Source organism: Buceros rhinoceros, unplaced genomic scaffold (assembly GCF_000710305.1).
Source record: "Buceros rhinoceros silvestris isolate BGI_N320 unplaced genomic scaffold, ASM71030v1 scaffold19205, whole genome shotgun sequence".
Classification (NCBI taxonomy): Eukaryota; Metazoa; Chordata; class Aves; order Bucerotiformes; family Bucerotidae; genus Buceros; species Buceros rhinoceros.
In genome coordinates, this window is record NW_010411374.1 from 1,711 (window position 1) to 28,265 (window position 26,555).

Consider the following 26,555-nt stretch of genomic DNA (forward strand, 5'->3'; position numbering starts at 1 on the left):
CACAGACAGATTAATATATACTACTAAAGTAACTAGAAAGCACAACAATTCTATTTTACAAAAAAAAAAAATCTGGAAAAGGAACGTAGTTATGAAACACATAATCTTTTGTACACTGTGGTTTAATATTTCATACAGAATCCCAGAAAAAGTGCTTTAATTGAATCTTCAATATATTTTGCCATAATCTTTACGTTAACAGAACTCCTACAAACGTTCCAGGAAAGAAATACTTATGAAATAGAGAACAAGGGAACATATAAGCCATTACAGAAGATTGGATTAAAATGTACTTACCCAGGCCTCTCAAATATCATACATCTCCATTAGGTAGGCTTTAGGCACCAAGCCAATGGTTCCGTTCATTTCTCCTACCCACCAGCCAAAGCTATTGTACTCCTAATTGAAAACAATATGCAATATTAACCTTTAGTCTGTTATAAACGCAATAGAGTCTTGTATGCAACTCCTTATGGATGCTTTCTCTTATATACAGTTATAATAAATTCAACTGAAAATTAAAACATTATATCTTTTTGTTAGAGGCACTGACATGCAGATTTAGACAAAGACAGAAGTCAAATTTTAAAAAGGCCAGGCACACTCAGGAAAATTTCTTAATTACAGCCACGCTTCTCTGCAACACCTATTAAAAACAGCGACCTCTCCAACCCCTATTCTTCATAAATATAAAAAACTTATCTCTGTAACTAAAATCTAATAGCACAACGTTGACATTTATGAATCAGTTGGGATTCTTTTGGTATCACAAGGCTAAACTCTAAGAAACTTACAATCAACTTATTTTAAAAACCACTCAGATGTGAAGGGAAGACTATATATCTAATACGTAACCTTTTTCTGCAGACAAAATCTGCTATTGCTTTAGGCTTGCAGAAAATTCTACGGCACATCTCATATGTCTGACAGATGACTAATGTACTTTTGTTTGAAATTTGTTTAGGCTTAGTGAGATAAATATGAAACAAAACGAATTATAATAGTTTAAAGAAATAATATCTTCCAAAAGCAATACCAAGGAAGAGTATTGTGGGATCCAAATTTAATTTTTTTTCTATGAGGTAAATATTTTAAGATCAATCCTAACAGCAGTTCAATAAATTGTAACTACTAAAATTGCACACACACTTACATTGAGTTACAAATGAAGCATTATTAAAATAGAGACCCCATTCAAAACTGAATGATTAGTAAGATAGAAATTACTTTGGAACAAACACGTAAAATACAAAATAACACAGATCCTCTGATAAGCAACATCTGCTTCCTGCTACGCTGCTCTTCAGATGAGGAAAGCAAAAGGCTGTACTACTTTGAATTAATGATCCTACTGAGATGAAGCTATTATTTTGACTGTAGATAAAGTTTTTCCCGTTATAAATAGTCAAGCGGAGCTTAAGGGTTAATGGAGTTTCATTAGAGCCCAAGCTATAGCGATTTGCTGCTGGCACATTTGGCCTGGTGGAGCATTCTCTAGGGTCCTATGAGGTGCTTAGTGTACTCAGCTCTCCTCTGTTTAACTATGAGGAAGCCCTGTTGATGGCCCACTTTCATGTGGGCCCAGGCTTTTTATTTTTTGTTTGCCAGGGTTTTTTTGGGTTTTGTTTGTTTTTTTTTTTAACCACACTTGCATGCAGGCATACAGCCGCTTTTATATTTTCTTATTGTGGAAGGCTGAACACCAGTCTTAAATTAAACATTTTCCTCTTTCTCTTCACAGCAAATTGGTGATTTAGAAGATTCTATCCTACTACCCATAAAACACTGCAGTTAAGTGTGATTTAAAGAAAATCCACAAAAAAAGCAGCAGGAAAACCTTCATTTATGACTTGAACACACAAATGAGAAAGCTGCAAAAATAATTCCACCTCCTTCCCCCTTCCACTGTAGAGCAGACTGCTGGGGGTTAGTCTGGTCTGCAAGTCTAGAGGTATCTGAACTCGATCTTCAGTGCAAACTGCTCTCCACAGAAGTTAAGAACTGTTCATAACCTTTCCCATGGGGGTACACATTACACTCCAAATCCTTAAAGGCTAAATATTACACTGACACTGAGGTTTATAATGTTCCAGATCAGCCTGTTCAAAAATCTGTGTTTTATCTCACAATACCGCAGTTAAATACACAAACTGGATTAGAGACCAAAGTGGGAAATTGCTGAAAGGAGCAGTACTCACGTATACTACTGGAATCTCAGCAATAAATCTCTCCAAGAGAAAGCAACAAAAGATTTTAAGCTGTTATGTGGAACTCATGAAATGACTGACAAGAATGATTAAGCAAGTTTTGCTAGACATCAGCCAAAAAAACAAATAATACATGAAATGAGGGAAGTGGCTTAGTTAAGCGGTCATTAAATTGTATATGACGAACGGCATAGAAAAAGCCTGCAGACAACATTATCCATTGAAAATGTTCCACTTAGCAACACTATAAGAACTTAGAAACAAATGTTTTTAAAGAAACAATTCAGATACCTCAAATTTAAACTAAAAGCATGCTGCTGTTTTGAAAACTTCCTGGGTTTTGCCACTTACTAATACACCACTTACTGCTCTGACATGAGGCTAAGTGAGAAGATGAAATGAATGTTGATGTTAGTAACAGACTAGTAAACTAATTTAAGCATTCACTGCAACCATTATGCCATACAGACAATATTGCAACACAGAAGCTTTTACTTTACATTACTATTCTTTGCATGGGTCTCAAGAGCAACATGAATCCAAATTAAACTATCTGCAGTCTATAGAAGTCTAAACAAAAATATAATGCAGATATCTGGCTGGGTTTTAGAATAATTAGGTAGCACTCCCTTTTAAACTGATTAAAGTACAGATATTTCTCTTTAAACTCTTTAGCACTCCTTTCTGTCCTCAGTACCACAAAAGAGTACTTACTAGCCAGGCAGATAAGCAGTGTCCCCCCCACCCCAGTCCTTTCTTGAAGTCACATATAAAAGCCAAACTGATGTATTGTTTCTATCAACAGCATCAATTACAAGCTCCTTCACAGCAATATAATTTAATTAATACACTGATGTTGTGAGGTCCGTATGTCTATTGCTGCTGCTTAAGATGTGTAGAATAAAAGCCCGCATTTGTGGGGAATAATGATTTATAAGCAGAAGGATAAGAATACAGTCAGGAGTTTTATATGAATTTTTAAGAGTTGGGAAGCCCAGTGCTTTTGCAGGCATCAGCTTCAGATCTCAGGTACCACTGGGTTTACCATCTGGTATCTCTCACTGCATTGAGCTCTCAACATCACTGCGAACACAGGCAAGGGACTATACTTTAGAAGGACTGATAAAATAATAAAGAGTCCTTTAATCTACAGGAAACCATTGTAGTCAATTTATAAGAAATATTGCATCCCTTTGTAGGATGTGTAATTATTTTCTATTAATCATGTGCTATAAAGCTACATTATGTGGTTATTCTGTTATCACTAGAAAGAGGCCTGCAGTCAGCTCCTGACAATGTTAGGTAATTACTAACACAAAGCTTCTTTCTCCTTATGTAGAAATGCTATCAAGATCCAGAGGTGCTGTGATGCTCGCTGTATGAAAATAACTCTCCAAAGAAATTCAATAACTGCAAAATGAATTGCTCCAAGGCAAACAGAGGGATAGGAGAGGGGGGCAGGGCCAGATCCAAGCATCCTGCAATGAGGAGAATGCACAACTGTGCGGCCAGGGCTCTGCCATGTGACTGGGAGCACATTTGCCACACCAGCAATGCTGGGCAGGGGCGGGGGGAGGAGGGGGCCACCTCAGCCCTGCAGAACAAGCACCAGGGCAGTGGAAAATATTATGCCAAATGACATGATACAACCACCTTAAGAAATGCTTTCTAAGCTACTTCTGTCTGTAAGAGTGGATATTCTTTTCCCCAGCAGAAATTTATTAACTAAAGTGAAGTAATTTCACAGGGCACCAAGGAACAGGTTATAACTTAACATTTAACATGCTGGCAAAACACTCTCTGTACAGCATGCTATGATAGCAGGGGGAAAAAATCCCATCAGGGTTTACAGGCTCCTTAAACGCTCTCAACTGAACACACTGTGAGCAGATGCTTCTCTTTGTTCCCAACCCAACAATTTCCATGTACCTATGACTCCATGAGGCACTGATCACAAAAAAGTTTTTGCACTTTGCACGTGGGGAAAACACAGTAGGTAGAAATACACCACCTGGTTTGGGTTGGGTTTTTTTGTTTGTTGGTTTTTTGTTTTCAGAGATATCTTTTAAATCCAAGATTTTTGTATTATGTAGAATTTTTATACACCAGAAGAGAAAATGCTTATATGCAAGAGGATTTCCAGAACAGCCTTTGCCTTTAGAACAGATCCTCTGTGTAAATTAGGGTCTCCAGATGCTTTGCACCATATTAACTTCTACTGACTTCAGCAAAAGTTGAGAACATCTGGTCCTTGTGCAATTAGTCCCTATTGTTCAATACATATGGTATGGGTTTTGTGTTTGTGGGGTGGGTTTTTTATTTGTTTTGTTTTTTAAAAAGAGTTGCTGCAAATCATCATTGAATTTCAATGCCTTCAAGAAAACAATTGTATTTTTTAAAAAAGCCTACAACTGAAGTATGCGAATTTGAGATTTTTCTCCCACCCTTTTCCAGTGGCACTGTAGTAGTATTAACTTACTGGCTGAAGATCTGCAAACTTTAATACTGAAAACCAAAATGTATCTATAGCTGAATTTGGGTTAAAATAAGTAGTCTCTCCTATCAAGCTAAAGATGTGCTGGAAGCAAGAAGAATTTTTTTTTTTTTAATATTCTGGGGGGCAATTTTGGCAAGCTAATATTTTAAAACACCTCTAATTCATCCAGGACATTCAAAGTAGCTAAAAAATTTTAGAACTTCCTTTGGTGTAATTGCTGAATGATACACTATCAACCAGGGAGCATTTCTGGCACAGAACAGCATTTTCACGAAAACGCAGTACATGACAAATGTTTTAGATAACTGAATGAGACTTCTTCACAGGTAGTAGAGTTGTTTTAAGACAGCAATAAAATGGTCATCTTCTAGAATATAAGCATCAGATTTACTGTATGGTTGCATTATCAGTTTTTGCTTCCTGTAGTGACATGAGACAAAATAGACACTAATTAAAGAATTCCAATATTAATCAGGGTAAGCAAACTGAATTCTGAACCAAAACTTACCCCTGAAAACACCCTGGAATGACAGAGGGGCCATTTTATTTTCCATTAGATGATACAATGCAAAAACCTTTTCTAATCAGGTACCTAAATGTTTATATACCATCAGTATGCAAACCAAGAGAGCTAGAGGCTCTTTGTATTACTCTGTCTTAACTAACCTTTAATTTAAAGGCCTCTGCTCTTATCTTATGTTTAGCAAAGCATCTCTTTTTTTATTTTCTTTTTCTGTAAGGAATATACCTAAACAACCCAGAAGAACATCCCACTGAAGTGAATCTCCCAATGCTTCCACTTTTCCCACCTTAGCTCACTTTGAAGAGCCATCAGTCTCAGAGCACACATGCTACATTTCTCTCAGATGAAACTCAGACAGAAGATGCACTTGATGTTCTCCAACCACCTGAACCTCATGTGTTCTCAATTCCACAACACCAGGCTCTTTGGACATCAAACCCCTTTGAAAACACACCTCATGGACACCAAGGCCTCAGCTCTTAGTGTTTCACTCTGCAAATCTGCTCCTCTTGTTATTCTCTATTTATAAAGGTGTGGTCAAGGAGAAGGAGATTACTCTTAATAATGGGTCTCGTAGCCTGACTAAAAAAAAAAAACCAAAAAACCCACAGTCAGGATTTTAGTATGCCTTTCACACCTTTTTGAAAAATACTGAATAAATACTTTTTATAAAAACTATACAGATAGTGTACAAAAAGTTCACACTGATTATCAAACAGCTGCACCATTCAGTTGTACTTTATTTCACAAGCAGTAATAGGAGCTATGGAGACGTCTGTCTTTCCACTAAGCAAAAAATACAGGCTGAGATGTGAGCATTTTAACAGACATTTCTTGTACTGAAAGAACAAAAATCTGCCACACTGGAAATGTACAACCACTGAATAAAGGGTGATCTAGATAACAAGTTAACACTTTAATTTCATGGAAAATTCTAGAGCAGATAATTAAGTCATAGATGAAATTTCCATGAATCATAAATACCAGAGTGAGCAGCATTATATTGCATTGGCATGTATTGAAATAATAACAAGGAAGGAGAATTTCAGTTTGAGATTTAATGTCTGATTTTCAAGTATTATTTGTTGGTTTATTGCAAGTATCAATATAAATGAAATGGCAATTAAATTAGCTTAAAAGTTAAGAATTGTCAGTAATTCCACTAAGCAGGCGCCTGCTAACATACAAGTAAATTTCCCAACACAAAACAGCACCTAAAGCAAACCAATATGGCAGCTGCTGCAATGGCATCAATTGTGTATACCCAAACTTTTAAAAAAATCGTAATACGGCTACCTCCACTCACAGTTGCCTTATTTTCTGGAAATCGCATTCTTGAATAGATCTACAGAAGATTTATGAATAGGATCATTATGTCACAGTTTGTTTCCCCATGTATCATACGGGCTTGAAAGTAAAGCCAAGCCCACTAATGCGCAGAAGTTAAGAGCATTCATCCTTTTAGAAAACAGGACACCCAGGACTGCATTTCTAATAGCCAATACTAACTAAGAAAATCTTATTGAGTCCCTCGATCACTAAAGCTATAAAAAGTTTTCTACTGCATTGCGGGAGAGGGGTATATAGTTTTCTGAAAGTTTACATGATTCACAGTGTACGTTATAAAAGCCACTTTTGAGGGAAAATTCTCCAAGGTAGAAAAACTTAGAAAAAAGTTTTGGGGTTTTGTTTTTTTTGGTGGGTTTTTTTTTTGTTTTTGTAAGAGCCCATAGCACTGCTGCTACACAAAAGCCACAATGGACATCGATACTTTATAATAAGTAAAATAGTTTTTCAATGCACAAAACAAGGAAAACACATAATTACACTGGCCAGCCATAGGTATTTTCACTGTCAGAGTACAAACACGCAAAGCATGATCATTGCACTAACACTGAATTTTGATGCTCAGTTTAAAGCAAATTATGGGGGATTTGTCTTAGCATAATGCTTAGCTATTTTAGGAAGCAAATGCTGCCAAACCGAAACCTTGCTCATTCTTCTAAAAGACATTCACCTAGAAACTCACGTGTAACATATTGCTGCTCTTGCTTTATTTCAATTATATCAATGTCCGAATTTGATAAACTGGTTCATCATTACTTCTGTTGTACTGATGATCTCATTTCTTGGAAACAAAATAGTCACTTTTCCCCTAATTTCTATAAAGGTATGTGAAAAGCAGGTAAAATATGTTACTGTGGCATAACTGTTGCTGGGAGAGACAAATATCTGTCTTACCGCGTTTGTCATAGCAAGCTATGCTATTTGTATTTCATGGTAAAACAAAGAACCATTACATGCTGCACAAATATGCTCGGTATTTTGTTAATGCTTCACCCTTCATACTATAATACTGCTCTACCTGTACTTACTTCTTTATCTGCTTTTCAAGAGTAATGTTCACACCTGCCTGACATATGATAGAAAGGCAATAAAGCCATAGCTAGGTTCAAGCTGAAGCTGAATTTATGACACCATTTTGGATCCATACACATCGCCTCCTGTCAGTACCTGCATCTCTCATTTTCAGCCACTAGATGGTGTGAAAAAATAAAAAAATTGCCAAGGATTCCTGCCGACTGCCACAAAATCCAGGTATTAATGTAGTGGATTAGGAAATATTTTTTTAAGAAAAGTCTTGACCGCCTTCAGGATTGTTAGGTTCACTTTTCCTTTGGTTATATTTTCACTTACCAGACAAAGAGCTCGTAAATGGTCAGACCTTGAAACTGAATCAAGTGGAGGGTTAAGATGGATAATTCTCTGGCAGTTTCTCCTCCAGGGACCCTAAATTCAGAGCTGACAGTAGCAGCCAACACTCATTTTTCTGAAAACACTGTAACAACCTTTAAACGAAACAGGGCTGAATTTTCTGGATTGTATTTTGGAGTAGAAATCATTCCCAAAGAGAAAGGCTCTATATATCTGGAGCCTCATCAAGCCTGTTTCAAGGACCGATTACAAATTAATCACAGCATAACCACAAGACAGTTGATATAGTGTACACAGCTTAAGCTACTGTTTTTCTATTCTGCTCCATTTTTAAAATTAAATTTCTCACTCTTTTGGGGAAGGAGTAGCAAATTATTTTTTCATCTACAAGATGAAGATTAAGATTTTATAGTCCCCATAACGTACTAGAAGAGCACAACCCATGAAAGAGGCCCAGTTCGTACAGTGGAATCTATTTGTTCATGGGCTTTTTGAGGGAAGGGAGAGAGGGAAGAGGTGGTTATTTTAGGTTAGTGCCATTCTTCAGTGCTGTGTAACTACTTGAAAGTCTGCCCAATCCAAGAGTGTTATCCAGCCTTTAGTAATGCAATTCAGTTATTAGTTGAAGTGACAATTAAATACCTCAAAAGACAGACATGGTCACATTACCATTAGTCATTCATCTTTTCTATTTTTACAGAGTACTATCTTTCTATCCATAAATCTTAAATTTACTTAAACAGAAGCTGTTACACTTATTATCCAGAATCATTGCAGTTAAAAGTATCACAGAAGATTTAAAGCAATCGTGACAAAACTGAAGAGTTTGAAACTAAGACAAACAGATGCTTTAATGCACCTACTTGTGTATTTCAATGACCTACAATAACTTTGGCATTAATTATATTTAACAGCAATTGCATCTGAGACATATAGTCTACATACATTTTTAAAAGGTGTTTTTCTCAATGAGAAATTAGAGAAAAGCTGAGTTATTCAAGAAGTGGGGAAAAGAGAACTTTCCTTTGATGAATTGTTCAGAAGCCAACTTCAGTGGACCATGAGAAATGTATTTTAGGAAAGGTTTTGGTTTCATTGGTGGGGTTAAGGAAAAATAAGAAAAGCAACCAACATTAAAGCAGAAAAAAATTTCATGGTTATAATGCTTATCACCACTTTAGATGAGGGGAATTTTATTTCTCATTCACTGTGCAAACAGGAAAGCAGTAAATTAAAAATTGCCCAAACCTGTCAGAGCGAACAAATTCAGAACCTGAGCTGTCAGAACAATTAAAATATACCTACAAAGATGAAATCATTAAAAAAAAAAAAAATCCTCTGTAGCAAAATGCCCAAAAAGTCAGAATCAGCACAGTCAGTAATTTAAAACAGGAAGCAGAAAACATAACATGCAAGATAATTTAAAATTCTACAAGGTTAACTTCTATAAGCAGAAAGCACATTGTCTCCTGTTAAATCAGTTAACAAACGGTAGCCAAGAGTAAATTTAACAAGTAAATAAACATGCTTTTAAGTTAATTCCTGTTACAAGGCTATGTTTTAAATGTGATTATAGTTCATTTGACAAAATAATTAATTGCAGCGAATATCTGATTGCAAACAAAGGATCCGAAAGGGAGTGCCAATTTCCCCCCATAGAACTGTGGGAATGTGCTTTTCTGCCACAGCTCTCTTTTTACAACTATATAGCCCAGTAGCATCCTGTACCTTGCTGAGAATGTAGATCACGTCACCACGTTTAAATGTCAACTCATCGGGTTCATCTCCTGTGCAGTCCCACAAACCTTGATAGAAATTGGCATAATCGATATTTTCACTATCTGCAAAGAAAACAGCATCTAATTACAAAAGGATACAGATTGAGGGACTAAAATTACTCTTTAAGTCTCCAGATACCACAAAGTAATTTATTAGTGCACATTTCTTTCTTCTCTTTTTAGAAACAGCTTCTTTGTGTCACTAAAGCAAGTGGAAAACAAGTTAAACCTGTGAGCCCTTCACTGACAAGTTGTATCACTTAAAGACATGTAGCTACAGGTTTTCAAAGCATTTTCCAGCAGCAACTTAAAGCAGCTCATTTTTACTCTACTAATACATTTCCAGCAAGCCATATTTGTATCTCAACTTGAAACTGATAAAATTGCTAGAATATAATTAATAATAAACTGTGAAAGGAAGCCAAAGTATTTTCTGATATGCTCCTTCTCCCGTTCCAACAAAACTAAATACTTCTCTGAGAACCTTTGAGATAATCCCTGATTGTTCCTCCTGAATTATTGGTGAACTTGGAAACTGTTGCTGAAGCTGCATTTTAAAAATATTTGTGTCAGCTCCAGTTTAGGACATTAAGCTCTGGCTAAACATGCAACTATACTACAGTCATAAACTCATCCTTCTAACAGCATAAGCACAATGGATGTGCTGTGTTCAAACTGCCATACAGACCATTAACTGATTGATTATTTAGCACTCTTTGCTCTGTAATACGGCAATAACACAGTAACAAATGCTTTGTCATACACTTACAATACAGAGTACATCTACTGAAACACAGCGCTTACACATGGTTAAATACACTGGGTGCTTCTGTTACACTGCAAACTATTTCCTGTTTTTAATTCCATGAGAATGGAGTATGATGAGTTAATGCAAAAAGAATGTAAGCAATACCACTAAGATGACCAGCTACATTATGTTTACACTAACCAGACAGAATGTATATGTACTAATAATTTACATCACTGGAAAGCTATCTTCTAATTCTGATAACATAAATATCACTGAACTGGCTGGATCAACGCTGTCATCTCAGTTTTGTTATATGATCCTTGAACAGCAGGCTTGCTGGTTATTCCAACACACCAGTTACATTTGCATGTCATTAACACCCTACACCATTATTTATAGTTTACAATTTAATCATGATTGGTTCACCTTATTACTGAAGAACCCTGCTAAAGTATCAAGTGATAGAAAGTGTGATGCTATAAAAAATACAGCAGTATTCAACTTGTTTTTCCCCATTTTGACAAATACTTAGATTTTAATTTAATACTCTCTGTACGAGCAAGAAGAGGTGGTTTCTGTTTATCTGTGTTCTGTGATATCTTATTTTGATGGCAATACCGTCATAAGGCTAAATTGTCACAACCTGTGAATTTAAAGCTGGTATGTAAGTCAGCCACCACTAAATTTTCCATAAACTGGTGATTAGTAGCTACTATTTGATACAAGGCACTAGGGGGCACTCTCACTACCAGTGCGCAAATTCTGCCGTCATCCCACCAAAAGCTGCAATATATATAAACATGAAAACTCCCAACCATTCAGAAATAAGATACGTTGTTATTGTATATGCATAGACAGAGTAATTCCAAGAGGAAGGCAGAATATGTTGCACCTCCAAACTTCGGCCCTTCCCATTTGCCAGATCATTACTCACCAATTTAGCATTAGACAATTATAAATACAGGTTAGCACCAAATTAATTTGTGAGTAAATATTAAATCAGAATCTTTCCTCAGTTTTTTTTTTTTTTGATACAGCACTCATCACAGTTCCCAGCTCTATCTCATAAAAGATAACATAAGCCCACGTGAGAAAAACCTAAAAGCTATTTCTGTATACTCCACCTTTCGAATCTTTCAGCAGTTGTCTTACTGATTTGGTTTAAAACACACTAACCAGGCCTCTGCTTCTTCAGAACTGCACTGAAACGACTCCTGACTTTTCACACTGACCTTTATCACTTTGAGGTCTGTTCTTACCTTTACGCGCCTGAAGTAACTCATGTTAAAACTAATGTGAGTTAGATGCGGAACATCAGCAACAGAAAAGTTGCACAGTGGGAAAGAACATCTCTCCCTAGATGTCCATCATGAGCATTTAATTAGCCTTAAAGTGGGAAAGCAACTCAACTAATAACATGGCAACACTGGAAAAGATGCATTTTAAAATAAGCTTATCAATACAGTGAAGATGTTGCCCAAAGACCTACCACAGCTCTATGCCCTCATCTGTGAATTCAAAAAGACAGAGTTGTTTAAATCTGAACGCCACATTTCTTGAAAAACTATGTATTTGTATACCAGGACCACAGAAGTGAAAATTAGGGAAAGTGCCAGTGTAAGTTTGTGAACAACTATGCTGCTCTTCCATTAAGTGTTACTTTCAGATTTGAAATCCCGTCTCATACCCATCAGCACAAGTGTCTTCAAATTCTGTAAGTGCAACTACACACACATAAAAGCCAATTGTAAATTTGACTTCAGAATCTATACATCTAAGGGGAAAAATGCTTAATAAAACTGATTAACAGTGCTTCACAAGCAAGGAGATAGAACCAAAAAAAAAAAAAAAGCTGCAAAAACCTCTGTAAAACACAAGCCGGTTCTTTCTTACTTCAGCCCCTCTTTCATTTAGACAGGACCCTACCAAATCTCATTTGATTGCCTCTGGAGCACAGAATAAAACAAAACCAGGAGTCCTAGGCAAAGGAATTTGGTATTTATACAGTAATGGAATTATGTGGAGCTTCTTAAACAGGTATATACCTGAAAAAACTGGTGAATTTAGCATCAAGAACTTATGTGCCCATTAGAGTTCAAATTCAAAAGGTATTAATTTGCTGGCATTACTCTGTCACAATTACACCCTATTGTTCTTATACACTGTGAATTGTTGTTAGCCTTAAAAATACTGTTATGACATAACTGCTGAAGTCTGTCATACTTCAAAGGCATAGTCACTTAGGCCACAAATATGAATAAGACATGATTAAAAAAAAATAAAACATGTAGCAGAGGGTAGAAAGCAGTTTGTTTTTCACTACCCCTTGTTTTCGCTATTACAAATCACAAGAAATGGCTGAGGAGGATCTTGGATAGGTTGCTTCTCCAGGAAATAATTCTTTCACTCCAGGACAGCTATCTGGATGAACAACTATCCAACAGTTTCCAAAACTCTTCCACAAAGAACTCCTCACGGTTTTCCTCTGCCATCTGTTTTTCCAGTAACAGTAATAGGAGCAAACAGTAATAGGACAAAAATATTTTTGTCCAATATACCGATGAGAATATTTCAGAGTTTATTTGACAGATCAAACAGCAGCAGCTGCCAACCTTCCTGATGGTAGGTTCAGACTGCTTATGTCACTGAAAACTCGTGGCACCTGAAAATAAATGCTTGAAGAAAGAAAGGTGAACAATTTGTGTAAAAAAAAAAAAAAGAAAATCTGACAACTATATCACTCAAGCATGCACTGAGATTAAGAATGCCCATGGATTATTCAAGGGGGGAAAAAAATTCTAAGAATATTCTAACAGCCTCAATAGACAGGAAAAATAACCAAAACAACTCAAACCCACAACCCTGGAAAAACAGACTAAGAGTACGTATTTCAGAGGGATTTAAATGTGCTGTTCCATTACAGCCTAAGCCCATTTTAACTGCAGGCTGTTCCTTTCCTGTTCCCTCCTTTAGGCCAATTTTGGCACTTGCCATTTCAGAGCACAAACTTGGCAGAAAACTAAACCGACCCAAACAAAAACAAATCAGGAATTACAGCCCAAGTATGGAAATACACTACTTAAAACATTAGAATAAATGTCACTGTGTTTGATTTCCACTGATTTTCCATTTTAACATTGCTGGCATCTAAGTTAGCACACCCTACTACAGTAGCGACTTAGACCTACTGGTTTTATTATCTGTTTAACGCATTGCTTGCCGAATGAAGGAACACGCATGTATGTTTTCCACCATTCCACTGCCAGGAATGTCAAACAGCTTGCCATTCTGATTCATATGCCTTGACTCTTGATTAGATTTTTCATAAGTTTATAGCACCAGATTTGAAGATTAATAGTCTGGCTTACTTAACAATATTTGAAAAAGGTGAACTGGAAAATTACTGAATTCCCTTTTGTGGATGATGTACTTAATATTTACCATACTAAAAGCCTACGGATGGAGATACAGGTGAACTTCAAAATTAATGCTACCAGAATGACTCTTACACAAGTGATTTAGACTCTCAACACCCAGACAAGACATACCCTGTGAAAGAACACAACATACTTGCTTATTCTGGTGACATCCTAAACTGCAAATAATGCCTGTTACTTATTTGACCATTTTCCCAGATGACAGAAAAACTATGAAATACAGGAAAAGTAACTGTAGCGTATTTATTTGGACTCAAACTCTAATCTAGCTCAACCTGTTCACTATAATCTTTCTCATTTCCCTTCTCCTGTTGTTCCTTAGTTACTCTAAAATCAAGGTGTTTACACTGAGGCAGCACAGAACATGACACTTACCTGAAATAGTGATTGTGGAAATGATAATGGGTAGGTAGTGGTAACAAAAAAGACCCAGCAATCCACATTATGTAACAGAGACTCTTCAATGTTTTGGTATTTTTAAATAATGAGATCACTAGCAATTAATGTAAAGCTATCCAGCAGCAAGTCAGCATCAAAAGTGAAGGAATGAAAAGAACTGAAGCCTGCACATTAATTGAAGCAGAGATAAGTTAGGGCAAGAAAAAAGTAGGAAAAAAGAAATGGTTTTTGCACTTATTAGGCTGAGCTCACAGACAATTTGCAGAGTATTTTCTATGGAACTCAAGTTTGGTAAAGCTAGGCAATAAATTAATTTCAAGAATTTATGTGTGGAAAAACATGAAATATTTTTGAGTCATGTTAGATTATTTATGATGTGATGCCTATCAGAAATACTCATGTCAACTCAGCCCTAAAAGTCAAACAAATTTCCAGTGTTAAATAGTTAACTAAGTAAGATCAGATCAGATAATTATTGCTTGAAATGAATCTGATATCTCGAGAGAACTGTTATGGTATTTTCAAGGACATTAGACAAAAACTAGTAAGACTGATAAGGTTGTTCTCATAGCAGTTGAAACTTTTAAAAAATGAAGGTGCTACGGTTTTGATTTCTTAAAAGTAAGACCATTTAGAACTTCAAGAAAATACCTTAGTGGAAAAAAAAAATGCTGTTGGCAACTTTATAATTGGATTGACCTCGCGCTCCATTACAACAACACACTCTTGTAATTATGGTAACATCTAAATGAATACTAAATATTAAGGCTGCAATGAGTCATGTTGTTTTACACATGTTTTTAGCAGACCACAATGCTAACAGCATCTGATGACTTGGCTTTTGTTTCCTTTCCAAGAAAAGCAACCCAAAACTCCGCACAGCAACCTGTTCCTGCTTTCCTGTATGGGTCAGGAAATCAGGCCTCTGTTTCCTCTCCACATGTTGCAAAAGGAAGAGCATTGCAGAGCTACTTCCTAAAGGAACTCTTCTTGCACACCCTTTCCTTGACGGCCCTGAAAGAATTATGTGTATTATGTACGATGGGGGAAGGAGAGCCAAACTGCATGTCAGTGCAGGTCACAGTTACAATGCAGCAGATCTCGAAAAGATGTAAGGTCTGATAAGAAGCGAGTCTTCTCTTCGTGCTGTGTCAAATCACCAATAGTTTATCTAAAGGTCTGTGCCCTTGAAGTACATACGCATCTTGTTTTTAAGCATAACTGGAAATGCCTTCCTATCAAGAAAAGTTGTCTAGCCATGTGACTTTACATGGTGTTTGCAGTTATTTTTCCAGTCCCAGAGATAATTAGCACAAAGGGAGTTTGCCAAGCTAAAGCCAAGACAATATCCTTCACAGCCTTTGTGGGCATTTGTGTCCTTTTCCAATTTTTATGCTGCTGTCACCGGACTCTGGCATTTCTTACCCAATTCATTTGCTTTCTGTGGTAATCATATGCAATGAAGATATGCATGGCCAACATTTAAACAGGCTGCAGATCAATTAGTGGTCTTAAGTTTATCTGATTTTTATCAAAGACGACAGAGCTTTGGGTCGATTGTCAGAGCCTGTGTCAAGTTGACCTTTTCAGAGATGTCTACATTGCCAGTCCCTTGGGCAACTTGTTGTCCCCTGTTAGTCTCTGAATGGCAGAAGTCTGTTCTGCTCAAGCACAAAGTATACACAGATGTCTATATTACATTCTTATAGGTTTGACAGCAACTGCATGTTGTATCTATAAACTGTCCTTTAGCAGTGACACTTCCTCAATGATGATAAGCTAATTTATGCAACTAAATCTCCTTTGTGCAGAAATGAAAGCTAATTGAGTCATTACAAAGTAATTCAGGAAGGAATACCTTGTATAAATTGGCTTACTTTATAAATCCTTCTCAAGTGGTTTTCATGCATCCTAAGTGGTGCTAAGCAGTTTTGCTGCCATCAAATACCCAGGTGAAAAAGACATCTTCACAGAGCTATAAAAACATTATTTTAAAACAGCAAAGGGAAGAGACAAGAAAATAAAGGTAAAAAGAAAGTGCATACACAGAATAAAGAGGAAAGATTTTAATTACCTGAAACAATGAAAACTTCCTCCTGGCTCAGTTCTCTTGGCTCTTCAGCCTCTGAAGGAACATGTTCTTCTGCAAAACACATAACTGCAAATGAAACTCTGAAGGGACACCTTAGCTGACAGGAATTACAGCCCACAGCAGTCTGAAAGACACACTCTACATTTCCAGATCGTAAGCCCTGTTTACTATTTTGCATTTGTACAGAAGTTGGAACGTTGTTGTTTCTGTGGTTTTTCCCCACCCATCCAAACACTCCAAGAGCTTTCTTTCAAAATCTCAGTTGTGAACATCTGTTTCCCTTTTCACTCTGCTCTGAATGCAGTAATACAGAGACACAGTCCTGCTGTTTTTCAGTCATTCTGAGACAATTAGAACGAGGGTCCTATTCTGCTATGTGCATTGCTTGCCAGGATAAAGAAAAGGAAACAGGATTGGGGGGGAAAAAAAAGGATCCCCAGCCCGTGCAAGAATTCAGAAGTTCTTAAGTATGCAGATAAGGCAGAGGACATCTTACCTTCAGCACTGTCATACAGACACACTAGCTGGGCACCTGCTTGATGGGAACACAGCCACTACAGATGTCACACTCTCGGTGCTCCTGCCTACTGACCATGGTTTTAAACAAGCCAGAATCTATTCAAATAACTTAGTGCAAGTTTAGCAGGCAAGAAAAGAGAAAGCCTGGTAGCAATCAGCTCTGAAGCATGTTTTCTGGCTAGCAGACTTGGAACACTCTGAAATCCCCACAGACAATTTCAAAGGATGAGCTTCATACTCCTTGCCCAGGGCAGATGAACTCTCTCATGCCCACACCCTCACTTAAGTAAGTCCACACTCCACTCAGTACAGTGACGTACTGCTCCTCACATTTCACAAACGAAAATTCCATTGATGAAGCAAAAAATGGAACAAACTATTGAGATTTTTTTAGCTGTATTCTTTCTTGAGGTTCATAAGAAAATAGAAACAGATTTATCATAGCCCTTACAGAATATCAAAACTGAAAAAGCTGCTGCACTGAATGAGCCAATAGCATGTTGATAAACCCATTTCTCAAATAAGAATTGGACTTTTAATACATTTAAACTATTTGGCTTTGCTAGTCATCACATCTTATACAGACATTCATGATTCTTTTCAAGCACGCATTTCAGCAACTAATTTTGGTGTTTTATGACAGACAACAGATATAGAACTCAGAGCTTTTAAGATGTTCCTTATTGTGCAATTTTTATGTAATTGCCTATCTACTTTGACAAAGAGTAAATTTTGTATCAACAGTTCAAAGAATTATTAGCCTTGTAAAAATTTAATCTATCCACAAGACTGTTCCTGCACACGTTAAAGCAGATATTTAAAGCACAAGAGTAGACCTGTTGAAATGAGCGTGCGTAATTGCTGCTAACCTATACAGGCAGTCCTACAAATATTACATCATGAAATCCACTCTACAAAGAGCTTTGAAAATCTGCCCTACTAAGCCAGCAAGAGTTTTTGCTCTCTGACTCTTGACTAGCTAAAAAAAATCCGTTTGAGATGAATATAAACTATTATTTAAGCCAAGAAAAACAAACAAACAAACAACCCCAACAGAACAGGGAAAATCTGAAGCTGCAGTACAACACAAAACACTCTAAACTATTTACAGCATTCAAATGTATTTTCCCCACTTGGCAAAACACTTGTTGCACGTTTCCAAGTACACTCATTTGTCTATTTTAAGCACTCACAATTGAAGCATAAATGGCAAAAACACATCCCTATGTGCCATTAGGAGGCACTGTCATTCTGTAGCTTCCCTCCACTATTACACCACTCACAGGCAGTACTATTATCCCATCATCAGTCCCATTTTCCAGGATTGCTCCCTTTTCCCAGAGCAACCCAGTTTCATCCAACACACAGAGTAGTATATATTGATTAAATAAATGTTGATATCACATGTTACTGAATGTTTGGAGTTAAATCAATTGATGTGTTGGATGTACTGTGGATTTTAACTCTATCACTGTCATGGTCATCAGACTATCTTAAACTGAGGGCTGACTTTAGTAGGGGGTATTGCAAATGAAGTAAATCAGCAGAGGAGGTTTGAAGAGATTTTTTTCCCTAAGGTACAGTTGAATACATATAGATTGCACTGTGGTTTCATGGAAAAAAAAATAGAAAATATGCTTTCCTCTCCCTGAAAAACATATTTCCTAGTAAAAGAAGTTCACCAGATCCCTATCTGAAGACGAGAAAACATCTGAACCAAGGCTCTTTGAATACTGAAAAGGTCCCAAATTCAAACAAATGTTGTCCTTGCTATCATAGTGGTTTGGTTCACAACCATCCCCACTTACCCACTTTGGTTTACGCTACAGACTTGATACAGAGAAGACGAACTTTCAGATGGTATTAGTCCGGAAGAGGCACTCCAGAAGCACACTGAACATGGTCCAGCTGCTAATGGGCATTCAGTCCATGGAACCACACTAACGTGACCCCATAGGAAACCTCTTCTGAAATACACACAGCAAAAACATATGATTTTCAGCACAAACCTGTGCTTTATTAATCTACTGCAAATGGCCCACGCTAATTGCTAATGCAATCATGCTCACAGTGCAGCAGATGTAATAGGCTTGGCTTAGGATGGTAGAAAAAAACCTGTTCTTCTCACTAGTGCTTTCTGGTATTATTGTCCTGAAGCAATAACTACATGCAGGAGTCTTCCTTTAGACACAATAACCTCAGTCACCCAGGAATTTTGGCTGTAGTCAGGTGCAAAACGTTAAAGTTCATGTTTCAACTTGGAAGAGAGTCAAAAAGACGAAAAATTAAAATAAAAAATACAGTAGAAGTCCTTCTGTATTATTAAGATACTGTGTAAGAGAAGTCATGCAGACATTTAAAACAATCTCATATGTTTCCTCTGTATCTCTCCTTCATGCCATCACTACCACTGCAGTGAGAAAATATTCTTCTCCACCTTCATACTATGTCAAAATGAGACTTATCAACACTAATCAAACTAGTGAGGTCTTCCAGAGCTGGAGATCTAAAGAACCCTTGAGATACAGGTTATGTTCCACACACTACTTGTACTCAGAGACTAATGGCAACCAACCTACAAAATTCTTGTGATGATAATGCAACAAGGAACTAACTATACATGTTAAGGATTTTTTCAGTTAGTCCAAGAAAGCTGTTGAAAAATTATTTCCTTATTTAATTTGGAGTCTGAAGTAAAAACAGAAAAACAATCACCTAATCATAGACGATTCTACCATCCACACATTTTAAGAAGTAAACAATGAATGCTACACTGGTTGAGTTTTTTACATGAATCCATTGATTTCTTTCTTCCAATTTATTTTTCTTAAAGGGGGAGGGTAAAAAAAAATCATACTACTTGAGTATGAAATGGGTAAGATTTGGCTTCAACAGTGCCAATGGAAGGTGGTATCTCCATAAGAAATATGTATTAACTTAGCATTTTCCCCTACTAGCACATTACTTAACCATCTTTTTACATTAGACTCTAATTTAATGCCATTACTAATTGGTATTCTACTGTCTTCTAGACTGACACATTGTCATTGTGCAATACTAGTTTATACCTATGATAATCTCAGTTTCTGGTCAATATGTTCTTCTATTCGACACTTTAATAAGAGTAAACAAAACCAGCTCAGTTACGCAGCAAAATCTACCACACCACACAGATGGTTATAGGTTTTCATTGAGTGGTTTCCATAGCAATCGTATTGCAAATCTGGAAGCTCCCTGCAAATAAGCAGCTTGTATTTACATGGCTCCTGGCTGCAACATGGAACTCCACAACATGTGAAGTTGTTATTCCAATCACATATTGTTAGAAAAATCATTGGAAGATGTTTTGATCAGTCAGCTAATTTTTCATTTATTTCTTAATGATACAAGCAGTCACATGCTTGTAATGCATAGTAATATATCTTTATTTGAAATCTCACTGTGGTGTCAGAAGGTTACAAGCATGCAAACAGGTCTTGTGAGACAGGCCTCCACAAAAATACTTGTATTATCAAAAAATCAATTAGAAAAACAATCACGGTGTTTTTACTATTGTACTCAGCAGGGATGACAGATGTATGCAAATAAAAAGGTGCAGACACGAAGAACTCCTGCTGACACTGAACGCCACAGGTCTATACTGCTGTGCGCAAGAAAACGTAACGGTAACACCAAGAGCACTTCTCCTCCACACTGTTTTTTTGCTACCAAATGACAACTCCGCTCAAATGTAAACAAGGACTTTCAAACGTGAATAAATGGTTACTGTGAGAAAGAGTCAAGACCTTTATTCTCCCAGATTTATGATTTTATGAATTGACCTAACCCCATAACAGATGGTTATTACATAAACCAATCCAGCTATGTAATTCTTTTTAAAAACAGTGAGAACTGGCTTTTTTACAAATAAGATTATTTGTTTAGAGAAACATTTAACAATTCCAAAGAAGGAAGAATAAACATGCAAAATTTAAGAACTAATTTTTATAATTTGGCCAAACTGACACCTTCAGCTAGCGTTAGTAGTGAGGGCTAGAGGCCATGTGGGGTCAAAGGAATAAGAATTAACACCTTGTTTTATGCAGAACCAGCAAGCTACCTACCTTGCCTGAGGACAGTGCTCCCCAGCCTTGGGGAAGGGGTCCTCTGTATTATTCTCACTATATACCCACCTCTACGTCTATACACTTCACGCAAGTTCACAGGGTTTTAGCCCAAGCAGCCTGATATCCCAGAAATCCTCCACGTGATGCTACTTGCCTTGATGTGTGTATTTACAGTTGCAGGGAGTTTTCTCTCTGGTGTCTAGAAGAAGACTCCAGATCCATCCATTCTGCAGGGAGAGATCTCCAAATCCAAGTAGCAAAAATCTAGCTTTGATAATCCTCTAATATCCCCACAGATCTATCCCTTTCCCCCAGTTCCTCCTGGATATGACCGATTACTGAAAATTTACACACAACTGCTTGACATTTCACCCTGCATTTCCAGTAGCACTCTGGCGGGCCCTGTAAACAAATGAAACAACCTGGAAAAGGCTGCTGAAAGAGCTATTCTTTAGTCACAGGGGGCAGCAGTGAGGGGGAGACAGACTATCATCTTATTAAAGCTCCACCTGACTGAACTGGGATGCATGGTTTGGGGGTGAAAATGCCCCCAGGACAGTGTAAAAAGTGGGAAACAAGCTGATTGCTATTTAGAGAAGAGATTAATAACTTTAAGAATTTCCTACCATGACAGAAGAAAGGAGAATTCTTGTTTTATTCCCACTTCTATGAGTCAGCTAGTTACCACCCAACAGCTCAAACACAGAAGTTATATTCCAACATGACAAGTTTGAGGGAAAAAAAGACAATTTCCACAACACAAGCAGAGGAGATGGAGACAGAAACCAGTCACCCAGACACAGGCTAAACACTAGGACTGTAGATAAGGTGACATCAAAATATAAGCAGAAGTTGTACCTGAATAAATGGTCACCACTGTGCTCAGAAATACAGTGGGAACCAGACAATACAGAACTGTATTCCAACAAAATACAGAAAGAGATTTCCAGGTTATGAACAATATAAAAACACATTTTAATGAAAAAATATTGTGCACACTGAAATGCTTTAGTTTTAGCTGAGAACAACCCATGACAATTCCTAGCCCCAATTCCTTTCAATGCACGTGATCCCAGTCTGATTCCAAGATGGAGGCCAAAAGGTTTTATTTAAATATACTACCAACTAAATCGGATGGGACCTCCAACTAACATTTTCTGCACAAGTTTTAATCAGCTTTTTGGAAACACCCATTATTCAAATTCTAGAGTAAGGTTGAGCACATGCACCACTCTGTTTGACCAGCAGATAGTACCAGAAGTTTGTTATTACTATAGACAATGTACTGACCCTAATGGCCTCAAATAAATGGCACCGGCTGTACAAAGTGTAAAGACTAGAATCATGAAATACTTGGGATAGAAGGGGCCAGTGGGAATCACTTAGTTTAACACGCTGCTCTAATTCTGAAAGTTAGATCAATTTCCTAGGAAACAGCATTTGGCTTCTTTTGGTACTCCATACTAAGCTGTTCAGCAGCAGTTTATAAGGGTCTGTGCATTGTAATAGTTCATATATGAGACAGCTGACGCTAATGACTTCATAGCACAGGATTTGCTCAAATGACTCCGTTTTGTCCAGATCTTGCCAAGTCTCCAGATGGGAGGTTTCCTGAATTCTTTGAGAAAACCTGCCTTTTTTTTTCCCCTCAGTTGCAATCCTTGTATCTTGAGAAGATGCTACTGTGCACCACCATTACTCCTAATCGTGAAAGCAGTTTGAGCAACCAAACCAGTCACCTCAGCTAAAAGTGAAGCACTGCTTCCTACTGAGAAGACCTGGAAAAGTTACCTAATCACCCTCACAGAAAAGATTAGCAAATTTTGTTATATATTAACAAAGGATCAGTGCTGAAGGAAAAAGAGGCGAGAAGGAGAGGAAGCGATATTGGAGTTATGGAATGTCACTTAACCATTTTCTGGAGGAAAAAAAATATTCTTGAAACAACCTTTCTGTGACACCACCCAGTGAAACTAAACATATGTTGTGGTTTGGCTTAATCAAAACCAAAATGCGGATATAACATTCCCTTCCTAACAAAAGCATTTTGGAGTTACAGCATTTGCTAAAATGAAGAGTGAAGTAAATGCAAAAGATCCCAGTCCCACTACGGACAAATAAAAAAACCATACTTTCAGACTGTAATTCTAGTCTGGTGCAGAAAAATGTTGTTTGGGTCATGTAACTATTGCTATGAAGAATAATAGCAGAGTGAAGTGGTAGAGAGAAACAAGTACGTTTGGAGAACCATTTGAGAAGAAAAATCTCTTTCTAAATACATCTGTGAAAAAGACATGGCATTTCTCCTTCATTATCACACACATACCCTTCCACATGAACTATACTAGGGCAATGGATTAAAAAAATATGATTTTAAAAGCAGGAAGATACTATATGACTTCTCACTAGTTTACTGGAAAAAACAAGCAACAAAATACTTTTCTAGCAGAAAGTATTTTTTATAATGTTTTAGGACGGAAAGTATGAAGACTACGTGATCAAAGAACCCATCTCTGTCCTTGGAGGAAAAACAATTACTCTCACACATGACAGAATATTGAGCATTGCTGCCAAGGTCATCCACAGTTATTGCAAAGTGGATCTTCTCATTCTACTGTACATAATTTTACCAAGTTGTCAGGAAATGTAGGAGCACGTTTTTGCTTACTTACCTTTCCTATTTGTTGAGACCTGAATATATGTTAGCACCTTCCCTGTTTCTTTTTCTTTCCTTTCCCCACTACCAAGTGTCCCAGTATCCTTGCTTCCTTGCCCCATTCCGTAACCACAACCAACTCATCTTTATATCTCATCAGACCCCACGGATTTTGGTCATTTGCCAAACATAGAGGTTGTCAGCATGAAAGTTATTGTTTCCAGGGCTTCATGAGGCCCTCTGGGAGCTAAGAACAAAGCATCAAAATGGGAGGAAAAACACGCTCCGTCTCCTGAGCAGAACAAAATATATTCATTAGAACAACTGAACAGTCTACAGAGACACAGGCAATTCCTGGTTTTAGTTATGAATATATTAAGATTTCATGAACTCAGCTTCCTGCTTGAAGTGCCTGCTTGGAGCTCTCCTGGCAAATCAGCAGTCATATTTTGACCAAATCAACTTACTTGTGCAGTTCCTAGCACTGGTCTTCCAAAAAATCAAATAATTTGAAGTCTCCAATAAAAAAAAAGGGCAACAACATTTCCTACATTATCTCACATTCCCTACATTACCTGGTTTTATTAGAAAAACATAGATACAAAAAAATTAACAGTTTGTTAATGTAAGGTTGAAGGAGGAAAAGCAGAAGTACATACCAGGAAAGACCATTTAGAACGTCTAATTCTTGGAATATTAAACTTTCTTTGACAAAATTATCTTATTATTATTAATAAAATTCAATACAAATATGCCAAAGTGCAACGTGCACTGCATAGAAATAAGGGATGGGTTTTGCACTGACCTTTTTCTTTCCTCATGAAGAAAGACCTGATAATGGTAATTCTTCTCGAGAGAAAAGATAAAGGTCATCACAAGCAAGTTCAATTGTGGATATGCACACAATAATTGTAATGAAGAATAAAAGAAGGTGCAGAGAGATCCACTTCCAGAAACTCATTCATAATCACAGACATTTTTGATTTAAAGTCACTATTTCAGGGATATGTTTTCAGAAATCAAGTCTCTTAGAATTATCTAATCACATATGCTGAGCAAACTGGTCAGAGTATATTAAACGCAGAAAACAAAAAATTGTTAGATGGGCCATCAAACAAGGTGAAAATTTTGTAATTGACTTCAGAATCCAGCTCCTTTCAAATTCCTTAAGTTTTGATCAACAGATTAGATAACAAATTCCACACCGGAACAGAAGCATCTCTGAAAGTGAAGTTTCGTGCTTGCTTCCAAGAAAAGCACAATTTTGGCTCCACTTCTAAAGATGATCCTAAAGCCTCAAATTTGTTGCACAGCATCAAGGCAATACGTATCTTACCTAAATCCATACCTAAACATTTAAAGAAGAAATAAAATATTTTAAGACACTGCTCTTAACAGGCTTCAAAAAAAAAAAAAAAAAAAAGAGAAAGAAAAAGAGAAGCTGCTGGTGTTTAATGTTTTTTACACACTCATCTAATTATTTAACTGAGTGACAAAAAATGCTCCCTTCTCTGTCCCCGCTCACACTCCCCAAAACATAGCTGCAATTACTGGGCACAAAGCAACTTAGTAGCTCAAAGGGACAAAACAAACAACAACTTTGAAGTCAATTCCGTGGTTGTATTGTAGGTTCATAGGAATTTTCACTAGAGGTTGCTTGCCTAAATACGTGTGGCATGCACATAAATACATTCTTATATATAAACATAATAAAGATTTATATGAATTCACTATAACTAAAATATATTTATTTGTTCTCTCAACCCATAACAGCTCTTAGTCATGTAAATAGCTTAAGTGTTCAACGTGACATTTTATAAACCTTTTTATTGCAATGTTTAGCTAAAATAAATGTGGTGACTATTAAAATCTACACAGAAAATACAAATAGTTCTCTACATAAATACATCTAGCAATCAAATATTCAATTAACTAATCTATACTGTATAACTCTGTCCTATAGTGTTATTTGACAACCATGCATAGGGGTTATACTTCTCAAGCTTAAATTTATATGATACACAGAAAAAAGTCTGTAAATGTCAAGTAAAGTTTTCTCTTTCTCATTGATCAGCAGCAAGATTTAAATTTAAAAGCCATTTCTGAAAACTTCATATCCCTAATTGTGACAAATGCAACGTGACACAATATTTACATACATAAAATTCATAAAGAAAGTATCTTGTTTAAACCACATAATATCCTTCAGTAATCTGCAGGGTTAAAGTATTCAAATTTATAGTCCAGAAATGAACGTGCTCAGAAAAAGAGACAGAAGACAAGGCATTTCAGTATAGTTAAGTTTAGGGAAAGGAAACACAATACAGTTCTTGGCACCTTTCCACAAGAAAAGTCTGGCTCCCAGATGCTTCTCTTATAACTCCTTTAAACATGCTCTACCAAGACATTTTTCCACTCTCTGTGTTGATCATTAACTGCACGTTGATCAAAAAAAACATTCAGCAGCTGAATACCCTTTGGGTATTTTCATGAAAAGTAACAAACCCACACCACTACCTCTTTTCACTGTTTATGGCCCATGCCATCAAATTAAATTATGTCAACTACACTAAATCCTTTCTCCGTCTTAAATGACAAAATAAAGTAATTGTAAAAGTATTCTTGTTACGATTCACTAGTAAACAAAAATCAGGTTAAATCAGAGATAAGCAGAAAATTATAGCTGCAACACAGGCTGTTTACATATTTGGGGTAACATTCCCACATTCATTTCTACAAATATCACCCCATTCCCCCATTGTCATGTGTTAGGTCCAGAGTGGGACCAGCAACTCTGTATGTCAGATCTTACTAGCCTTACTAGCCACATACCATGATGCACCTCAGAGATGAAGTAGGACAGCAGGGATCTGGA

The 26,555-nt window shown here is 36.8% G+C and overlaps 1 protein-coding gene across 1 annotated transcript in view; it reads right to left on the reverse strand.

Moving 5' to 3' along the window:
- Window positions 1–306: 306 nt before the first annotated feature.
- SKAP2 (src kinase associated phosphoprotein 2) overlaps window positions 307–26,555 on the reverse strand; it is a gene marked incomplete at its 5' end in the record, with an annotated part of 36,252 nt that continues 10,003 nt past the window's right edge. Inside the window, 4 exons of the mRNA XM_010136011.1 lie at window positions 307–399; window positions 6,534–6,572; window positions 9,671–9,783; window positions 16,382–16,450. Of these exons, the coding sequence (XP_010134313.1) occupies window positions 307–399; window positions 6,534–6,572; window positions 9,671–9,783; window positions 16,382–16,450 (314 nt within the window). The remainder of the gene's footprint in view (window positions 400–6,533; window positions 6,573–9,670; window positions 9,784–16,381; window positions 16,451–26,555) is intronic.